The sequence below is a fragment of the Quercus lobata genome, chromosome 8, assembly GCF_001633185.2.
Source record: "Quercus lobata isolate SW786 chromosome 8, ValleyOak3.0 Primary Assembly, whole genome shotgun sequence".
Classification (NCBI taxonomy): domain Eukaryota; kingdom Viridiplantae; phylum Streptophyta; class Magnoliopsida; order Fagales; family Fagaceae; genus Quercus; species Quercus lobata.
This window is the reverse complement of record NC_044911.1, coordinates 19,405,011-19,427,764: the sequence shown is the minus strand read 5'-3', so window position 1 is coordinate 19,427,764 and position 22,754 is coordinate 19,405,011. Positions and strand designations below refer to the sequence as shown.

The following is a 22,754-nucleotide window of genomic DNA, read 5'->3' as shown; positions in this document are numbered from 1 at the left end:
TCAGATGTCTTACCAAAATTAAAATGTTTTATACATTAAACAAGCACACCTTTTATTTTCAAGAAACAAACACTAATAGATGCAAATTCTACTTAAAAGTTATGGTAAATTTTAAGAGAGGGTGATGCAAATTGCACTGCATAACACATTATTTTAAGCAAACTTAACAAGCACGCCAGATTTAAAGAAACAACTCTGATTCTATATACAGGAAATGTAAGTACTTAGGGCCGGCTCAATAGGTGATGCAATTGATGCAATCGCCTAAGGCCCCCAAATAAAATAAGGTCCTGCTTGTTCAAAAAATAATTATATATATAAAATATATTTATTTACATTTTTTAGTTTAAAAAAATTAAAACATTTTTATTGGTTAATAAGATGCATTAAAAAGGCCCAATTATATCCTAAAATGCAAAAAATTAAAAAGGAAAAAAAATAGTCAAAACTTCAGCTAACAAAATTAAATTTTAGGAGACAAATTTATTACCTCATTCTTGAAATATGCTAAAATCAAAATTAATAACAGACAAATTCATTAATAATACAACGTAATTGTCTTGAAATATGTTAAAATAGATATTATAAATTTAAAAAACAAAAGAAAAACCTCTCATCTCTCTATCTCTCTGCCTCTCCATCCATATTCTAACAGTCTTACCTTTCTTTTCTTCATCTTCATCTTGATTCTTGATCTTTTTCCATCAACTCAGTCAATCAATCTAGCTTGAAATTTTTCTTTGTTGATTCCAACGTACCAGTTGGCGATCACAAGAGGTATTCTTCTTCTTCAGTTCTTCCCCTCTTTCTCAGTTTCTCTTTGTCTTTCCGAAAATAAAGACTCAGAGTCTTCTATTTCTTTTACTTAAATATTATATATATATATATATATATATATATTAGTTTGTTTCACACTTTCACTGCATTGCACAATTGTTTGATGGGATGGGACACGTTTTTTGCTAGGATGGCTTTCTAATTCTGCCCCTCTTTGACCTTTTTCTGCCATGATATTTGATACTGATAGGACACGTTTTTTCTTTAAATCTTAGCCATAGGAATATAGGATGTAGTGGAGTACTGGCTGGAGCTGGATGGTTCTCACTTTTTTTTTTAATAGGAGTACAGCCCACAGACCACAGTTATAACTTACACGGTTTGGTCCGACGGTTTCTCACATTTTTTTTTTAATCTGACACTTTATCTATTATTATAAATTATTATACCAATTAATAATTTGATGTGTATCATATCAACTCATTTGTATTATAGTAACACTAATTTATTAAACCAAGTATTAAATTAATTTTTATTTGTGCAGGTTTAAACTTTAAAGTGGTCATGACTTCAGAAAAATTGCAATAATCAGGTTCTATTGTTCTATACTTTAAATTTTATTTTTAGTTAAATTATCATTTTTAATTATAAATTGTGTTTTATTTATCTATAACTATTTTCTCATTATAAATGTCTACTAGAAAATATTTATCTAGATATGAAAAACTTCTAAAAAAGAGAAAAATTGAAAAACAAATTGAATCTCAAAAAGGATCTATGGATAAATTTGTTACTAGTATTAAGAAAAATACAATAGAAAGTTTGGGTGAAAATATTACAAATAAACAAGAAACTTATCAAAAATAGTTGGAAGATAATGAAATTATACAACAAAAAGAGAATAATGAAAATAGTCCTAATAATATTCAAACATCGGACAAAAAGGCTCCTTTTAAAATTTTCGTCTAAGGTCCAAAAGTTGTTGAGCCGGCCCAAGTACCCACCAATCACAATTTTGGGATCTCTGTGAGTCTATGACAAGCCATAATAGAAATGAAGAACATAAATCAGGGCCAGGGAGAATGGGTAAAGTAGGATAGCTAGTATAGATGTCCACAGAGGGAAATGGGTGCGGAAGCTGCCCAAGGAACCCATCACAATGCTAACAATAAGAATAACCAGCACTTCAGATGAGAAATCCCATGTCAATCCCCTGATGTAAACCAGGGCCAAGAAGACCGGGATAGAGAGGACATTATGGATCGTTACCGTCGCATATATCTGCAGCAAGAAATAAATGATTTATGACACTTGCAGTTGAATTTCTCTAGAAAAATCAATCATTTCAAATTAAAAATAAATAAATAAATAAAAAAAAAGAAAAAAAAAAAGAAGAAGGAAGAATCAAACAAGAAACAAGAACTGCATAAGAGTTAAGAAGTTAGTATTACTGCCTAAACGACTGTATCTTAAGAAACTGTTATCGTTTCTGCTGCATGTCGTATAACTTGATAAATGAATCTCTGATGTGAGCATGTGCCAGTCACGTGAAAAAGTGTACAGGTGTATGGCTGCGATTGGTTAGTTCTTAAGTTAGTTGGTCAGTTTAACTGTAGCTAATTTCTCGCTTAGTTTGGTAATTTGCTAGCCTCTATTCATGTAGCGTGTACAAACTTGAAAACTTGTAATCTTTTGGTTAATTAATCAGAAATATAGATATTTTCTAAATCTCTTTTCTCTCGATTTCTGTTATAATGCATAAAGCATAACTAATACACATCATTGTTTCCATGCTTTGAGCAAGTAATAAACACAAATTTTATTGAAGTGAAGCTACAACAGAGGTATAATATCACATAAAAGTTACAAATTATTATACAAGCTTTTTTACAAAATGCTGATGGGGTAAGCGAAAATCGGTAAATTAAAAAAATGATGTTAATAGTCAACCTAGATAAAAACCGATAAAAATTTGACATATCAACTATTTATAAAAATGTTGTAAAATGAGGCTAATGGTCTAAATTCAAGTGCTTGGTGTTCCTTGAATACCAAGGATAGGTAGGGGGCCTTCATAACTGGTTCTACCCACCAGTGAGTCTTAAAAGCCACCAAAAGTAATTAACACTTTTAAAAAATAAAAAGATTAAAAAAAAATTAGTTGGAAGCTACACATGCACCAATGGATTTAGAATCCACAACCTCACCCTTCTTTTATTGTAAAAGAAAGAAGTGCCTAAATAAATTTAAATTTAAAAATCCATATATAAAAAAATGATCCAATAATATCCTAACTATTGCTTCGCAAGAGCAATTTAAAATCTCGGGACTCTAGCTAAGACACACCAATATCACAATTTAATACGTACATATCTTGCCATTTTGTATTTTATCTGTGCATGATCAACTCTAGGGAGTAAGTACTAAATATAACATAGATACAAAGAGTTGGGAATGAGAAACAAACCTCAGAAAATGATAATGAGGCTGTATGTCGCTTGTCCTGGCTAGCTAATCTAATTGCTGACACAGTGTCCCTAGAGCTAGTAGCCAAAGGCAACACAATGAAAGAGATGAAAAAAGCAGGAATACTAGTGGCATCAGCGAAGTTATCAATAGTATCTACCAGGGGATCAGCAAAAGCAGCAGCAATTATAGTTCCCAGCAACAACAATAGCACTGCCTTGATGGAGGGCCGTTTGGATTTCTCAACACCCTCAACTTTATTACTCCCACTCTCACACACATCCAACAGATCATGCTCTCTCATTGTGTCCTGTGTAAGAATTTCCAAGAATTCATATAAGCATCTGTTGATTTGAAAATATGAATATGAAACAGAACAATTTTTACCATGTGAAAGTCATTAAAAAGCTTTGTTTCAGGACCGGGATCACGGGCAGCAGTCTTCTTGGTCTTATTTAGCCATCTTGAAATGCCATCGACAAACTCTTCCTTCTCAATACTAGAATTACCCGATGTATCAAAATCTTTCATTATTTTGTTTACAGCATCATTCTGATCCAGGTCGATTTCGTCAAAATTAATTCCAACAATCCATGCTCTCAATTCACTATCTGAAATGTGTCCATCATGATTTGCGTCAATTGAAGAAAACAGCCTGCCATTATATCCAACAAAAATTTCATCAAATACGGAAACATAAAAATCAAAGAACAATTTTCTATTAAAAAAAAAAAAACTTACTTTGCAATGTTCCCTTTATCAGGATCGCCATTCTCGTTGAGCAGCCTTCCCAGTGCACGTTTTTTTAGATGCCTTAGAAATGCTAAAATAACATGCTTGTGCTTCACATACGAAATTTTTCTATCTTGGATCCAAGGCTGAAGGACCTGCACAATATTTTTAACTTTCTCTATCAGAAAGTAAACGATCAATATGGAAAGAATTTCTGACATTCAAACCGCAAAAGATGCCTAAGCTACCTTGGAAATTAATACTCGGTTTGAGGTAGACCTGTAATTATTCTTAATAAAAGCCCTATCCTCTCCTCTCCTTCAAATTTACTTAACCAAACAACTAAAAAACATGAAGTAAATTGTCAAAAGTTCACAATCAGACTTTATGTTTAGGGGCTGCCAAATCTTAGCTTTTAAAATCATAGTCATTAAATCTGCACTGAGGTTGAATCGGTACTTGTTAAAGTCATTAGTCTAACTGTTGATCAGCCGCTATAATTATGTTTTAAAAAAATATTAAAACACAAATAGTCTTAAATATTACTCCTTCCATCCCACTTTTTTTGTTCTGTTTGAAAAGTCAAATTTTTTAAATAAACATCATTTATTATCTTGTCTACTTTTTAAAAATGTATTAGTTTCCAAAACTACCCTTAAAAAAATTTATCAAAAAATTGAATTAGTAAATTAATAGGGGCATAATAGGAACATTAGTAAATTAATGATTTTTATTTTTAGAAACAGGACAATATTTTGAGACATCTCAAAATGGAATAGAAAACAAAAAACGTGAAATGAAGGGAGTATTAGTTTTGTCAGCTTTTCTCCTATGAGGTTTAGCATTTTTAAGCGTCTTAAAAGGTTAGAGTTCAACTACCTTTCGGCATTTCTAAGCCTCTTAAGAAGTCAGTGTTCAATTCCCTCCACCAGAAAGAAATATAATTTATTTAGTAAACTGAGCCAATAATCTAAAAAAAAAAAAAAAATCATCTTTTTTTGCTAAGAAAGGAAAATATCTTAATGATCGAGAATGTCCTTATGCCTCTTGAAAGGCATAAGTTCAACTCCTGCCTACCCCAATCTTTGATTTATTTCACATTACAGATCAAATATTGTCCGTTTGAGAATTTCTTATTTTTGGTAATTTATTTGCAAGAAAAAGTTAAAGACTAACTTATTTCCAAATGCTGAAATTTAAATTATTTGAAATAAAGTTGAAAAAAAAAAATAGTGTGGGATTTGCAAACAATAGATAATTTAAACAAAAAACTAGCTTTTAATCGGTTACCAAACGCACACTAGTATCTAATGAGACTGACAAACTAAACTTACATGGACAATATCATCGCTACCAATGAGGCCATCCTCCAAGACGAACATATCAAATGTCCACATCATTGACAAAGATAGCAAAGCCATTCAATACAGGCAATAATACCTCGGGCAGTTACAAAGACAGCTGTATGGATCGTTGAAAGACCATTGAAATCCACATCATTAAGCACAAGGCGTTACTAAGAGAGGCATTAAGGCCACAATAACTGCCACAACGACTAGGGGCTATAGAAACATATATAAGGCCCCCATAAGCACCAGCATAAGGTACATAGACACAATCAGAAATACTTGTTGTTATCCCATTACATTGCTTTATAATTTGAAAGCTTCCCTGTACTGACTTTGGCATCGGAGACGTTGTGGCAAGCACCACACCGGTGACCACTCTAAGGGAGCTACTGTACCATTTCTATTAAGCACTGAGACAAGGGCTTGGCTCCATCTGGACGCATTCACTTCGACTGACGAATTTGCACTTCATCAATTTGGCGTCGTCTGTGAGGACGACATTTTCGTACTCAGATTCAAAAACGTAGTTTCTATTAACTTCTATATTCAGATGGAGTCCAACCAGGATTCAATAGCCTTAGCTCAACAAGTCCAAGCTCTTGTGGTCATCGTTGAAGAGCTCACCAGGCAGAATCAAGAAATGAGACTGCAGCTTCAATAGGAGAAGAATCGGTCCAGAGCCAACCAGGAGGATAAGGGAGATAGCCATAGAAGAAGTGACCGTTGAGGGCCTACTACTCCAAATGAATAGAACTCAGATCTTCTTCGAAAAATGAGGAAGGAGATGGACGAGTTGAGGAACACTATTAAGGAGAAAGTAGACCGAAGCTTGGATAAGATTATCAAGGCAACAGACTCTCCCTTCACTACGGTAGTCCTGGAATGCCCAGTGCCATCGAAGTTTCAGTTACCTCAGCTTGAACCGTTTGACTGCCTTAAGGACCCCCAGGACCATCTCAACACCTTCAAAATGACACTAGGCCTTCAGCAACCTCCTGACAAAATATTGTGTCGTTCTTTTCCTACCACTCTCAAATGAGCTATAAGGGAGTGGTTCACAAAGTTGCCAACTTCGTCTATCGATAGTTTCGAGCAGTTGAGCAATGCCTTTTTACGCCACTTCGTCGGAGGACAACGCCCTAAAAGGCCAGCAGACCATTTACTCACTATTAGGCAAGGGGAGAAGGAAACCCTGAGGTCGTACGTGAAACGCTTTACCCGAGAAACCCTGGAGGTAGATGACGCTGACGACAAAGTGCAGCTGATGACCTTTAAGGCAGGGCTGAAATCCAGAGAGTTTTTGGTTTCACTTACAAAGAATCCTCCAAAGACGATGGCAGAAATGCTCTTGAAGGCACAAAAGTACATGAATGCTAAAGATGCATTGGCAGCCATAAGGGATGTAGAAAAGCCGGGAAACAAGGGAAGGAAGGAGAATGACCATAGAGGACAAAAAAGAGAGCATTCAAATCGTCAAACTAGTGATGAGGGTAAAAGGAAGGACGAGAAAACACCCCGAACGGTAAAATTCACCCCTCTAGTTATGCCTGTTGACAAAATTTTGATGCAGATTAAGGATGAGCATTACCTCAAAAGGCCAAGGCCATTACATTCATCCCTTAACGTCCGTGACAAAAAAAAGTACTGCTGATTTCACCGAGATCATGGCCACTATACAGAAGATTGCCGAGACCTAAAGAAACAAATAGAGGAGTTGATACGGAAAGGAAAACTGCAAAAGTATGTGAAGAAAGGGGGGTCTAGCAGGTTCAGGGACGGTAACAAAAATCAGCATGAGTCCTTGCCCAGAGATGAAGATAACACGTCCTAGCCCCCACAGAATGTGATCGGAGAGATACAGACGATCGCAGGAAGACCATTCATAGGCGGGTCATTCAGATCCCTCAGGAAGGCATGCCAGAGGCAGGTGAACAACGTCCACATGACGCCCCTATTTAAGCAAAGATGGATGGACTAAGACATGTCTTTCAACTAGGATGACGCAAGGGGAATGAAGTAGCCTCAAAATGACCCTTTAGTCATAATGCTCACGATGGAAGGATTCAATACCAAGAGAATCCTCGTGGACAATGGGAGCTCCGTAGACATCATCTACCTTCCCGCTTTCCAGTAGCTGAAACTAGAGCCAGGAAGACTACGCCCATTTGACTCCCCCCTCGTCAGTTTCAGTGGGGATAGAGTATATCCAAAGGGCAAAGTGACATTGACAGTAACGGTGGAGACCTACCCGAGGCAGTTGACCCGTCAGTTAAACTTCTTGGTGGTAGACTGCCCCTCGTCTTACAATGTGATTATTGGGAGGCCCACGCTCAACAGATGGAAGTCAGCCACATCCACCTATTGCCTAAAGGTAAAATTCCCAACTGAAAACGGTGTTGGAGAAGTCAAAGGAGATCAGGTCCAAGCCAGGGAATGCTACCAGGTCATATTGGTTGTAAAGGAGAACCATACATGGACAATCGAGGAGAAAGAAGAAGATAAAGTGAAGGCCCTGGAGACAATGGAACTGGTCGAAGGGGAGGCGACTAAGACGACGAGGATAGGGACGAAACTAACCCCCGAGATGAGGACAAAACTCGTCCAATTCCTTAAAGAAAACATGGACATCTTCGCGTGGACTCATGAGGACATGCCAAGCATATCTCCAGAAGTCAGTCGACATAAGCCGAACATGGACCCGGAGAGAAAGCCTGTCCAGCAAAGACGACGAGTCTTTGCCCCTGAACAAAACCAGGCAATTACAGACGAGGTTAACAAACTATTGTCAGCAAGCTTTATCTGGGAGGTCTACTATCCTGACTGGCTCGCCAACGTCGTGCTAGTGAAAAAAGTGAATGGGAAATGGAGAATGTGCGTGGACTTCACGAACCTCAACAAAGCTTTCCCGAAAGATAGTTTCCCTTTGCCAAGGATAGACCAACTAGTGGACTCTACGGCTGGGCATAAGTTGCTGATGTTCATGAACGCTTTCTCTAGGTACAACCAGATAAAAATGGCTGAAGAAGATCAAAAGAAAATTGTTTTCATCACAAGTCAAGGGCTATATTGCTATAAGGTGATGCCCTTCGAGCTAAAGAATGCAAGAGCAACCTACCAGAGGTTAGTAAACAAGATATTCAGCAAGCAAATTGGCAGGAATATAGAGGTTTACGTGGACGACATGCTCGTCAAGAGTAGAGAAGAACTTGCCCACCTGGACGACCTGAAGGAGACGTTTACCACCCTCAGACAATACCAGATGAAGTTGAATCCTAGCAAGTGTGCCTTCGGTGTAGCCTCGGGAAGTTCTTGGGATTCATGGTGTTCCAGAGAGGGATAGAAGCAAACCCGGAGAAGGTACAGGCCATACTCAACATGACATCGCCCAAAACCGTCAAAGAAGTCTAGAAGCTCACAGGAAGAATCGCAACTCTCAATAGATCGTCTCCAGAGCGACGGACAAATGCTTGCCCTTCTTTAAGATATTGAAGCAGTCCTTTGCCTGGACTGACGAATGTGAAGCAATGTTTCAGGAACTCAAACGTTACCTGAGTAATCCACCCCTCTTGAGTCCATCCAAGGAAGGGGGAAACTTATATTTGTATTTGGTAGTATCAGCCATAGCCGTGAGTGCAGCCCTCATTCAAGAAGAGGAAAAGAAACAGCTCCCAGTTTACTACGTTAGTCAAGCTTTTCAAGGTGCTGAAGCTAAGTACCCAAGGATTGAAAAGATTGTCTTCGCGCTAATAGTAGCCTCGCGCAAACTGCGACCATACTTTCAGGCGAATCCTATACTGGTGATGACGGATCAACCCATCTGGAAGTCCATTAACAAGCCTAAAGCAGCAAAAAGAATGGTCCAGTGGGCTATTGAACTCAGCCAGTTCAATATTGAGTATCACCCCAGGTCAGCCATTAAGGCACAAGTCTTAGCGGACTTCATCGCCGAGTTCACCCTCCCAGACGAGAATAACCTCACCAATGAAATAAGGCGATAGATAGTACAGACCGATGGTTCGTCAGCCCAAAGGAGAGAGGAAGTAGGGGTTATCATAATCACCCCTGACGGAGAAGTGCTCAAATATGGAGTTCAACTGAAATTCCCAGCCACCAATAACAAGACTGAGTACAAAGAAATACTGACGGGACTAAGGCTTGGTAAGGCACTCAGAGCTAAGAACCTACTGGTCCAGAGCGATTCAAAGCTCGTGATAGGGCAGATTAAGGAAGAATATGAAGCAAAGGAGGAACGAATGTAGAAATACCTCAGGCTGGCGAAGCATTTGACTTAGGAATTCGATAAAGTAGAATTTGTGCAGATCCCCAGAAGCCAGAATATGGTAGCAAACGAAGTCACGAAGCTAGCATCATCGGAAGAAGGAGCGGTGAGCATGGGCTTGGTGACAGAAGTCCAGAAACGCCCCAGCATCAAGGAGATCTCCATTTTCACAATCCAGAACACAGGTAGCTGGATGACATCAATCATATCCTTTCTCCAAGATAGGCACCTCCCTCAAGACATCGAGGTGGCCAAGAAGGTCAGGAGGAGAGCAGCCAGATTCACGATTCTAAACGACACACTATATAAGAGAGGCTTTTCCATGCCTTACCTGAAGTGTGTAGATGAAGAAGAAGCCAAATATATTCTAAAAGAGATCCATGAAGAAGTTTATGGAGACCATGCAGACCCCACATCACTGGTAAGTAAAGTTATCAGAACATTTTATTTCTGGCCTACAATGCAGGTAGATGCAAGGGAGCTCGTCAAGAAGTGTGACAAGTGCCAAAGGTTTAGGAACGTCCAATGCCTTCCAGCGGAAAGACTGACGACGATATCCTCCCCTTAGCCCTTTGCACAATGGGGAATCGACATCGTCGGCCCATTGCCTCAAGGCAAAGGACAGGTAAAATTCCTACTAGCTGCCATTGATTACTTCACAAAGTGGGTCGAAGCAAAAGCACTAGCAACCATCACTGAAGCCAAGATCCAGAACTTTGTGTGGAAGAACATAATTTGCAGGTTCGGGATTCCATGGACAATCATATCAGATAACGGACGGCAGTTCGACAGCCAAAGTTTCAGGGACTTCTGTTCAAGCCTAGGGATCAAGAACCAGTTCTCATCCCTAGGACATCCGCAGGCAAACGGACAGATGAAGGTAACGAATCGAACACTATTCAAGATTATCAAGGCCAAACTAAACGATGCAAAGGATGCCTGGTTAGAGGAATTACCCAATGTGTTGTGGGCTTACAAGACCACGGCAAGAACCCCAACAGGAGAAACCTCTTTCAAACTCACCTATGGCACCGAAGCAGTAATCCCATTTGAAGTAGGAATAACCAGCACCAGGCGAGAGATGTTTCACGAGGAGAATAATGACGACCAGTTACGAGTCAACCTGGATTGCCTAGACGAAGTTAGAGAGAAAGCCTTCGACAAGATGATTAAGTACCAGCAGAAGGTGGCCGATTACTACAACAAAAGAGTAAAGCTTAGACGACTTGACATAGGAGACCTTGTCCTACGCAAGGTCACCCCAGCAACCAGAGACTCTGCCCAAGGAAAACTCGGCCCCACAAGGAAGGGCCATACCGGGTTGTCCATTACTCCAGACAAGGCAGCTATCACCTGGAGACCCTAGACGGGCAGAGACTTCCACGATCATGGAACATTGAGCACTTGAAGAAATACCATCAATAGTTGTAACAGGCAATTGTACTTATTCTTGAAAGCAATAAAAAGGACTATTCAACCGAGATTTAAAAGCAGATCTAGTGCAGCAAAAGTAAAAAAAAAATGGCTAAGTAACAAGATTCCGCCTTGACGAATGTACGTTATTGACGAAGTCAAAAGAATGACAAGATCCCTACAAAGGTGTAAGTCAAAATGGCTAAGTAACAAGATTCCGCCTTGACAGATGTATGTTACTGACGAAATCAAAAGAATGACAAGATCCCTACAAGGGTGTAAGTCAAAAATGGCTAAGTAACAAAATTCCACCTAGACAGATGTACGTTACTGACGAAGTCAAAAAGACGGCAAGATCCCTTAAGAAGGTGTAAGTCATGAGAAAAATAGCTAAGTAACAAAATTCCGCCTAGACGGATGTAAATTACTGATGAGGAAAATATACGACAAAAATCCATCCAGATAAAAACAAAGAACTGACGTGGGAAAAGAGTAACGAGCAAGTAAGTATGCGATCATGAAAATAACTAAAAGCCCAAAAACAACGGACATTTACCATTGTTTTAATGTTAAAATTAAAAGCTCATAAACGCTGGGCTAAAAGCATTGTTCTTACATTAGAGATATTGTTATGACCATTTGGAGGAGGCATATAAATGTCCTCGAGGGTAGATTCAGGAGCAGTAGATTGAGCAACCTCGTCTGTCGCCATCTCTTGATCAACCATCTCCATATCAAGATTCTTGAGGTCTACTCCAGTGGGGTGTTTGATCATATACGAATGGAGAAACTCGAAGCCCTTGAAGTACCAACTAAAAAGCACAGTATTGTACTCCTTAGTTTGCTGGAAACCCTCGACGGCCTTCACAGCAATAACCTTCAGCTTCTCCTAAGCGGCTAAGAGTTGTTCAACCTTTTCCAACTTTCGCAAGACAAAAGCAGATGGTTCAGGACCAAGGCAGAAGAAGGCAAGAGTCCGTGGATCCACCAAATCGTCAAAGTCCTTGATCGTCTTTGCATACTTGATGGCCTTCTCAACACACTCCCTGTATCTGCTTTTGAGCTTGGGTCATCTCTTAACTGCACAAAACGATGGGAAAAAGAGTTAAGTAACAACGAATAAATAAAGAAAATTAACAAGCCAAGAAGAATAATGACGCACCTAAATTCGAGATACTCCACCAACGGAGCAACCTTGGGAGATCACCCCAAACTTCACTAGAGGGAGTCTCCTAATCATCTCCGGACACAAAAAAGAACCGGGACTTTCAGTATCTGAATGACGAGGGTAGATTCCAGACGATCCTAATCCTCCTCTCCCATGGCAACAACTCATAATACCTGTGCTCCTTAGACGCTTTCAAACGGTACAGGTAGACAAGCTCGTTCACCCTGATCATATCTCCGTCCATAGCAGCCAGCCATATCCCCATATAATTGACCACTATCCTCCACAAATTGGGCATAAGTTGCCCAGGAACAATACCAAAGTGGTCCAGCAACTCCATGATGAAAGGATGGATGGGGAACCTAAGCCCACAAAGAAAGGTAGCCTCATAGAAGTATACCTCCCCAGGAAAGAAGTGGCAAGCCCGATCCTCCTCACTTGGTAGACGGACCCTAACCCTATCTAGGAATTGAAATTTGTCCTTAAACCTAGAGAGTGTTTTGCCATCTAAGCCGCACTCCTCCTCAAGAGCATGGAAAGCCTTAACCTCTTGAGGGGCAGAGACGACAGTATCCCCCTCCACGAGTCTATCACTAGATGATAACCCGGTCTCCAACTCACTCGACCTCACCTCTAACACCACTCCTTGCTCCATTATCAAACCTTCAAACCAATCAATTGATTGACGGAGCAGCGGTAGCAAATCACCCAATACTATACACAAACCACTACCCTCTAAAACGAACCTCTCGAGATGTGGGAAAAATACCTAAAGAGCCCTCTAAACGGGCAAAAAGAAAAGAGACAGAGGGACGAAGGGCCCTAACCTTAGAGCTACTAAGCATAGGACTCAAAAAGAAGAAGGGTAAAGATCCTAGAGAGACAAAAAAACACAGAAAAGCCAAAGTAAAATTAGAAATTGCCACAAAGTTATCTACCTAAAGAAAAATTGAGAAGGAGAGAGGCCATACCTCAAAAGTGGCGGAGAAAGAAAGCAAAACTCAGAAGGTTTACAGCAACAATGGCAGCACGGGTTCAGCAATGGCAACTCGGAAAATGCAGAGCAAAAAGGGAAGTGAAGAGTAATAAAGAAATAGAAGGAAGGAAGTTTAAAAAGCTAAGCACAGAAAACTTAAAAAAAAAAAAAAAAAAAAAAAAAAAAAAAAAAAAAAAAGCTGGAAAACCGAGAGTCACATGGTGTGGAGCATTAAAACCACCCCTTAGGCTACACCATGTGGCCACAACACACCCAGTGCCACCACTACGCATTGAATGTGGAGGGGAATCCCAAGAGACAAAAAAAAAAAAAAAAAAAAAAAACTTTCGCCTCTTAGTGATCGCCGATTCACGGATGACCATAGAGCCTGGGGGGCAGCTAATGAGACTAACGAACTAAACTTACATGGACAATATCATCACTACCAACGAGGCCATCCCCCAAGACGAACATATCAAATGTCCACGTCATTGACGAAGATAGAAAAGCCATTCAATACAGGCAATAATACCTCGGGCAGTTACAAAGATAGCTGTATGGACCGTTGAAAGACTATTGAAATCCACATTATTAAGCACAAGGCATTACCAAGAGAGGCATTAAGGCCACAATAACTGCCACAACGGCTAGGGGTTGTAGAAGCATATATAAGGCCCCCACAAGCACCAGCACAAGGTGCATAGAGACAATCAGAAATACTTGTTGTTATCCCATTACATTGCTTTATAATTTGAAAGCTTCCCTGTACTGACTTTGGCATCGGAGACGTTGTGACAGTCACCACACCAGTGACCACTCTAAGGGAGCTACCGTACCATTTCTGTTGAGCACTAAGACGAGGGCTTGGTTCCATATGGACGCATTCACTTCGACTAACGAATTTGCACTTCATCAGTATCAATAGAAAAACCAGTAGTTTTTAACTATTAAAATTGGGTGATCATGGGTGATTGAGTGATGAGCAGAATCAAGAAGGAGAGATCGAATATAAAGGTTGACATAGTTTAGCCTATCAACTTACGTCTATAGTAAAAGTCCTAAACGAAGACATACTGTCTACTAGCTCTTCTATTTAATGAACCTAATATTGTGTTTATATACTAGAGGACCCTTGACTAATCCAATGTTAATATACTTTTTTACAAGTATATGGGCCTACAATTGATTTGGTTCACTTGAGACATAATATGTCTAACTTTAACAATCCAAACATTGGTAGAATAACTTGCTTATCAGGGACATATTCCACAACATGAACTGGAACCGGCTACAATACAGATTTAATAACAAAATCTGAAAAATCAAGTTGAAATTTTTTTTCCCAAATTTCCACATGATTAGACAAATTTGATCACTCAAGATTATCTATCTATAAGACAATAAAAGATTTTGGTGAGAGAAATAGAACTGGATTACCATTAACCAACCAGCGAAGACAATATAATTATAGGCACACTTACCTTGTAAGTGCTATAAGAAACCAATAGAAGAAGAGAGGCAATAAGCCCAATCAAGACTGCTATGTGCCTCCATAGAATTGAATCGAGAATTTGTGGTATTTGAACAATTAAAAGTGGGATGACAGATATGAACATCATCATTGCAGTATAGCTAGTCCAGATATCAGTACTAATGCCAGATTCTGCAAAGATGTGAGATTTAATTCGGTTATGAATCCTTGTGAACCATTTAATTATACAGTTACAAAACATTTCACTCTGCAGGACATATATGCAAATGATTCAGTGGTCTAGCTTAGTAAGTTAACCTACCACGACTAACTTATCTCAAAAATCATAATGGAACACACTTAGAAGATGACAAGGTGTAATTGTCCCACCTTACTTAAGAGAGTGTGTTGTGTATAGTATATAACTTGCCCCACCCTCCCTTAAAAGTTATCATGACTTTTGAGTGAAGTTGTGGTGTACCTTTGTATTAAAACCCATTTTTCTCTCTTTTTTGTGTGTGTGTTTGTTTCTCAAAAAATAAATAAATAAATAAAAAGATGGCAGGGTTAATTTAGGCATGTTTCTATATGTTAAATGGGTCTCACGTATGATACCATCCATCCTAATATATAGTACCCCTATATAGTACCGTTAAAAAAATCCTAACAAATATAATCATATGACATACCGTTATTTTTGTGGTATCGTAAATAATTAAAAAATGGAATTGTTACCCAACATGATCTAAGTTAAAAAAAAAAAGTGTTTGGCAAAGATGAGAGAGAGAGAGAGAGAGAGAATCTTCACAGCTGAAATGCAGGCAAACTAGCTGGAATAAACAAACTTTTGAATGCTTCAAAAATATGCTTTATTTCTAATTTTTTTGTTATACAGAAGAAAGAAAGTAATAACGTCCTTTTAAAATTATAGATAATATAGCAAAACTCATGCTAATGTCATGCGATGAATCATATGATAGACTTTGCTGAAAAACTCTTAACAGAATAGTTGATATGTAATCAATCATATGTCGAAATGGTTAATTGTTCAAATAAAAATATGCAAGTGTGCTTAAGTGCGCTTAAGGGTCAAAGGTCAAGTCCTAAGGTCCAAGCATTTTCCTTTGTTAAAACAAAGCTTCAATAATGAAGCACAACCTCAAGCATGCTTTTTTGTTTCTCTTTGAGGAAGCACAAGGCATGCATGCCTAGATGTACTTTTTGAATTTTTGTTAAGAAATATATGGATCATTAAAATTAAGAATCAAAATTTGATAATGATCTATACTATCTATAAGAAGATTTTTCACTTTGAATTCGACCTATATATGGTTCAAAAATACTCTCATTAATTAAAAATATCTTCTCTTAAAAATAGGGTCATAAATATCAAATAACAAACTTCATTTTGAATTCAGGGAGAGAACCCTTAAAATTTAGGGCTTTTTTTACTTCACCTTCATTTTTTATTCCCTAAAATTTAGCCTTTTTTATGGAAAAATTTTTAATTCCTTTTTCATCCAAATAACAGTAAAACACTCCTATTTTTTTTTTTTAAAGAGAGAGAGAGAGAGAGAGAGAGAACTCCTAAAATTTAGCCCTTAGGTTTATCTCATTTTTCCTACCCAAACTTTTTTTTATGGACAAAATTTAACTACAAAATTAGTTGTAACCTAAGGCTACAATCTTACTCAAAAAATAAATATGACTACATATTTTCAAAATCTAACCGTTAAATTCTATGTTCTTTACATTCTTAATAAACATGTTAAATTTTGTGTCAATCATATATTATTTACTATATGATCCATAAGTTTATATTTTATGCATAATTTCAAATTACAAAAAGTTATAATTTAAGCAATTAATTGATGACATAGTTATTGATTTTTAATTTTCTAGAAATTTTGTTAGTATAGAAGATATAAAAAGAAAATATAATCCAATGGTGAATTTGTCAAAATTCACCTTCAATAAAAGGATATTGAGTAAGGTTATAGCTTAAGGCTACGACAAATTTTGTAACTAAACTTTGTCATTTCTTTATATCACTACACCACTTTCAAACACACTTTTAAAAAAGAAATTACAATTACTATTGGAAATTATTAACCTTTATCCAAAAAAATAAAAGAGCCTCTGAGCATGAGAAACATGCGTGCTTAGAGGCTAGTGGTTTAATAAAATATTGTTAGATCAGCTTTTTACTTAAAACTTAATATACCCTACCATATATAATAATCTCTCAATAAACTCAAAATTAAGTTGGATTTTCAAATGAGTATTAGAATGATTGTGTTTTTTCTTTAATATGTAATATAATAATGTGACATATTGGAATTAAATTACATCCTTACAGAATTTTATCTTTAAAATTAATAGCTCGATCTTAAAGGAAATGACATTGATTATTTTTTGATGAAAGAAGATAGAATATTTGTATTAATATGAAAACCACTATTCTTAAGGTGTTATTACGCCAAAGAAAAAAAGTTTACATATTAAAGGGCGCAAATCATGGCCCCCCTAATCTTGTAGATATATTAGGGCCAAATTTGAATTAGACCTAAGGAAAATAAAACTTGGTCCTCCCTTCACATATCAACCCAAACAACTCCACAAATCAACCCAAACAACCACCATCCATAAATCATTAGCCCAACAAATCTAACAAAAACTTATTAAAAAAATTGACAACCAATCATCAACCCCCCCCCCCCCCTCCACACACACATACGCATGTGTTTTTTGTTTAGATTTTGCCCCTTTAAGGGCATTAGTATTGGTAGTGCTAAAAAATTAAATTGCTATTTTTAGCACCACAATATACAATAAGGGTGCAACATTAGTGGTGGTATAGGTAAAATTTTTACATACTCGTGTACAACCATCTAATTTTTTTTCCTCCTCATGTTGAAATATTATTTCTTTCTTTTTTCCTCTGCCGTTTCACTTCTTCCCTTTCTCAAAACAAATCAAACTCTCACCTCTCTCTCATCCTCCTCATCAAACTCTCACCTCTGTTGATTCATCATCCTCCTCACCACCACCACCAAAGTTCACGAACCATCATCGAAGCCAAGCACTGTTCATCCATCGCCAACCCACGCACCATCACCCATCTTCGAAGCCCAGTTTGTTCGTCCATTGTCCATCATCCATCATCCTCGTCGATTCATCATTCTTCTCACCACCAACCCAATTCATCATTGCCGACCCACGCACCATCGCCGACCCACTTACTAATTCATCCATCATCCATCATCCTCACCAAAGCTCTCTGTTAAATCAGCCATCGTCGTGGGCAGTGGGTTTGTGTTTTCCGATTTGTGGGCATTTTGGTGCAATAGATGAATTTTTCGGGGGTATTTTGTTTACAAGGCTACTTCAAGAGCTGTGGGTTCTGTTATGTGCAAAAGAAGTGGAGTTTCTGTTACATTTTTTTTTCTTGTGTCTTTGGTGTTTTATGTATGTGTTTATGGCATTTAAGTGAAGTATTGGTTGGGAATGGTTGTGTTCATAATGGATTTTGTTTGTCAAGCCCATTGATTATGCTTTCTCTGTTCTTGAGCTTAGTGGTTGTGGGCAGTGTTTGCAGCTGTTGTGGCCGAGTGATCATATATATCCAATACTTGTGATTGTGGTTGTTGTAGGTAGTGTTTTCCGATTTGATGTGAGGATTGGCTGTGGATTGAAAAGAGGGAAAAAGAGAGATAGAGACGAATAGATAAATAAATAATAAATAAATGAATTGTTTATTGTAGTAAAAATATTATTTTATTGTGTTATTTATGTTATTTTATTGTGTTAAAAACTAAAATAAAACTACTGATGTTAGATTGTTTATAAACTAAGAAGGTAAAAAATATAAAGTAACTTTTAATAGAGCCAAATAGCTAAAATTATGGCTCTAACAATATAGATGCTCTAACTAGAAATATTGGCTTTTATGTGGCAATTGATTACACAATGTCTTCACGAGAGAGAGAGAGTCCTGATGTTTTGGGTGGTTTATCAAACATTTCTACCCGTTTATATTTCTCACAGTTCCGTATCAATTAAAAAGCTAGGTCTGGGATTATCATTCCCACCCGATACTGAATAAAAAGAAATACGTTTTTTTTATTTATTTTTTTTTATGTTTCAAGTACCAAAAAGAAAGAAGACTAACAAAGCCAACTCTTTGAACTTTATACACGCACGAACAATAAGGTGGCGTTTGGAATCAGATTTCAGATTATCCTGCGACTGCATTTTGCGTTTTCTACTTTTTTTTTTTTTTTTTTTTCATGCGTTTTGCTTTAGGGACCATTTCACTGTTCACACACTATAGTAGAACTGTTATATACTGTTTATACACTGTTCACGAGACCCACATCTGCTTTATTCAAAAAAAATATTAAAAATGGATCTCACTGTACTATTTATACATTTAAAAATTATTTTACTATAGTGTTTTCAGTTTTCAGCAAAATAAGTTGTATCCAAATGAATCCTAAGTAGTTTTAGAGATTAATAATTAATGAAAAAAAAAAAATTTAAGTACGTACCAGTTAAATTAAACCCTTTTGTATCCTGTGCATCTTGCGCAATTGAATCCACGAGGTCGCACTTCCCAGCAATAACACACGATCCCCATATTATTGTAAGAAGTAAAACAGTTGACCCAGCTACCATTCCCATTCCAATAGAGATTTGACTTTGGGCAGTTTCGGTAGTTCCAAAAATACCAGATACTATAGAAGACAAAAGAGTTGATTATAAGCACAAGTGTTGGTTGTACGAAAGTTCTAAATTTCTAATTAATAATTGTAGAAGAGAGAGAGAGAGAGATCAAAATTTAAACATAAGCTTTATACAGTTTATGTAAGAAAAATCTTGATTGCAAAAAAATCATATTGAAAATGGTTCTTAACAAAGCGACAGGTTAAGAACACTTAATGGTAAATAATTGAACCATTTAAGCATAATGAGCAAAACAAAAGCAAATAAGACATGTAAGCAACTTGACTTATGAATATTTAGAATTTATCAAAATTTGAAGATTTGAAAAACTTCCTTATGCAACTTGCATCCAATAGCAAAGGATTGAATTGCACCAAATTCCATAGGATTAACAGCGTATCCTTTCAAATTTTTGGGGAGAGGAACACCTGAAGGAGCCTTCAATTAAGTACTTAATATAATATATAAAAATATTACTAAACTCAAAATGTTAAACTTATGAAATTAGGCCCAACTTTGTTATATTAATTACGGGTGTCCAGCAGACCCGGTGACCCGTTCAACCCGGCCAACCCGCCCGATTCCAACCCGCCACCACCCGATCCGACGACTCTGGTGGTCGGACGCGGGTTCCGAACTGTCAAACCCGACCCCCGGCGGGTCGGTTGGCGGTTTTGCATTTCAAAACCCGTGAAACTCGACCCGAACCGATACCTTTAACGTTTCCGGCGAAATATTATGCAACCCAAACCAATCTCCGATACCTTTAAACGTTTCCGGCGAAATATTAAGCAACCCAGACCAAATCTCCAAACCTTTAACGTTTCCGGCGAAATATTCAGCATACCAGATCAAAGACGGCGAGATCTCGACGTTATCCGACGAAATCTAGGCCAGATCTCGACGGATCCGGCCAGATTTCGGCCAGATATCGCCGGATCCGGCCAGATTTCGGCCAGATCTCGCCGGATCGGCCAGATTTCGGCCTCGCGATGAAACCCGAAACCGACCCGAAACAACCCGAAACCGACAAGACCCGAGCCGAAAAATCCGGCCAGTCGTCCGGGTCGGTTTCGGGTCAAATTTTAATCCACCCGACTAAATCGGGTCGATTCCGGGTTGGGCACAAACCCGACCCGGCCCGACCCGTGGACACTCCTAATATTAATAATCATTCTATAAATACTGTATTCCCTTTTACAAGCCTTTGTACCAATTTATATTTATATTTGTTGCACATAAACGGTTTTATCTTATATTAGCGATTGTTTCAAAAGGATTATAAACTATTAAAATGTTGTAAATTTAATCATTTAATTATGTACTTTTAAGAGTCCATTTGAATACAATTTTTTTGTAAATTTAATTATTTAACTATGTACTTCTAAGGGTCGGTTTAAATACAACTTATTCTATTGAAAATTGAAAATACTCTAACAAAATAATTTTTTTATTTTTATTTTTTAAACAAAATAGAATTCCACTATAGTTTAATCTAAGTGTATATATACGTGAAACTCTCTCCTAGAGACTTAAACTCCAACCCTTATCCCCACACTTCACAAATACTTATACTTGTAAAGTGACCATTATATTAAAAATATACGATAATTAATCAAATAATTTTTAAATGTATAAACCATTCCATAAAACTCATTTTGAATAAAGTTTTGATAAAAAAAAACTTTTGAGCCTTGTAAACCGTGCACTGACTCACTGGGCAGCACTGAAACATGCTTCTCAATTCAATGAAAAAAAAAAAAAAAAAAAACGCAGAGGAAACCCAGACGCACTGCGTTTCAGCTGTACCCAAACAATAAAAAGCAATAAAAATAAGTGCTCACCGATAACGAGCATGGCATCAGGAAGAGCACCGAGAATAGGAAGGACGAGACCGCCCACAATACCAGGGCCTAGAATTTCCATCAAGTGCTCGCTTCCTTCTGTCAATGACATGGCAGCGAAGTACATGAGGTACCCGTACACCACCATGAGGAAGAGGTTTCCCATTACCGAGGTGGTGCAAGGCAAGAACCCGTAGGTCTGGTCGCAAGTTGAAGTTGAAGACTCGGCGGAGAGTCGGTTGAGAACAGGGTAGGACCCCCAACTGGAATCACTGTCGTGGATTCCATCGGAAATAAGATCAGGCGAGAATGGACGGTGGGTTATGAAGAGACCATAGGCGGAGCCTCCGAGGAGTAGGAGGAAAAGGCCGAAGGTAGAGACGGATAGGAGGTGGTTTGACATGGTGTTGTGGCTATCTGTTATATATAATGAAGATCGTAGAGTTGGGTGAATTGTGGAGAGAGAGAGAGAGAGGCGTTCAGGGACGGAGCCAAGCTTTAGCTTGGTGCCCCCTAAAATTTGAAAAATGTATATATATATATATATAAAAAGTACTAATTTAGCATTTTTATTCAATAAAATTACATTTATCTCCCTTAAAAATAGCAAGCTCCAAACAAATAAGTCCAATAAAAAAATCACCAATAGCAAAGTTACGAAAATAATAAAGCCCAATTTACCAATTTTACCAAAATAAAAAAAAAAAAAAGCTCAACCCTTTAAAATTTATGATACAAAACTAATCTATAATTTTAAAGTTTCGATACTTCCATCAAATTCTCAAAGGAAAAAATAAAATAAAAATCCTTTACTGAGAGAGAGTAAGAGACACTAAACTGAAAAGAAAGGTAAAGAAATAGTGTCGTTATAACACAACACAATAGCAGATTGAGCATACAGATACGTGCATAATTAATGTTTTGAGGGACACTTTTGAGAGAGAGGGAGAGAGAGGGTCTACAGTGGACGAAATAAATAAGAATGAAGAAGATGAAACAAAGATAGAGAAACAAGCTGAAGAAGGAGAGGGGAGAAATAAAAATGATTAATTGTGTGGATATGGAAAAGGTAGAGAAAAAAAAATAATAATAAAAAAAGGTCTAGAAGATAAGCAGTGGGTGGAGAAGAATAAATCAGATGAAAAGTTTTACCGAAACAAAAAAAAAAAAAGCAGATGAAAAGTACGTATCCCAGGCATGTTTCCCAAAGCACGTATCCAGTTGGGGATAATAGTAAAAATACTAGCGTGCACACCGTATTCTACACATTCACACACTCTTAAAATGCACTAAAATCATGACTTTATATAACGATTTCAATGCATTTTCAGAGTGTGTATAAAAATGTGTAGAATATAGTGTATAAAATAAACACCACCTTTCTATTTAAAATTGATCTAATATTTCCATTAAATAAAAAAAAAAAAAATTGATCTAATCTGACTAGTTCTAACAGCTAACTGACTGGATTGCTCCCTGCCAAACAAGTCCAGCTATATGAATGATATATATATATATATATATATATATATATACATACAGAGATAAAACATA

At 37.4% G+C, this 22,754-nt stretch overlaps 2 protein-coding genes across 3 annotated transcripts; both read right to left on the bottom strand.

Moving 5' to 3' along the window:
- Positions 1 to 1,615: 1,615 nt before the first annotated feature.
- Positions 1,616 to 21,765, bottom strand: LOC115958571 (sodium/calcium exchanger NCL-like). The gene is made up of 7 exons (XM_031077002.1): positions 21,201 to 21,765; positions 19,182 to 19,367; positions 14,642 to 14,823; positions 3,985 to 4,130; positions 3,631 to 3,898; positions 3,245 to 3,553; positions 1,616 to 2,058 (listed from the first exon to the last, which is right to left on the bottom strand). Exons 1-7 carry the CDS (start codon positions 21,601 to 21,603, stop codon positions 1,810 to 1,812), a joined length of 1,743 nt encoding a protein of 580 aa, XP_030932862.1. The 5' UTR covers positions 21,604 to 21,765; the 3' UTR covers positions 1,616 to 1,809.
- LOC115958572 lies at positions 12,005 to 13,326 on the bottom strand. 2 transcript variants are annotated; one of them, XR_004084557.1, is made up of 3 exons: positions 13,156 to 13,326; positions 12,179 to 13,058; positions 12,005 to 12,096 (listed from the first exon to the last, which is right to left on the bottom strand). XR_004084557.1 is itself a non-coding variant. In XM_031077003.1 (2 exons), exon 1 carries the CDS (start codon positions 12,837 to 12,839, stop codon positions 12,285 to 12,287), a length of 555 nt encoding a protein of 184 aa, XP_030932863.1. In that variant the 5' UTR covers positions 12,840 to 12,945; the 3' UTR covers positions 12,005 to 12,096; positions 12,179 to 12,284. The 2 variants fall into 2 exon arrangements, 1 of the variants encoding a protein (XP_030932863.1); XM_031077003.1 differs by lacking the exon at positions 13,156 to 13,326 and having other exon boundaries at positions 12,179 to 12,945.
- Positions 21,766 to 22,754: the final 989 nt, after the last annotated feature.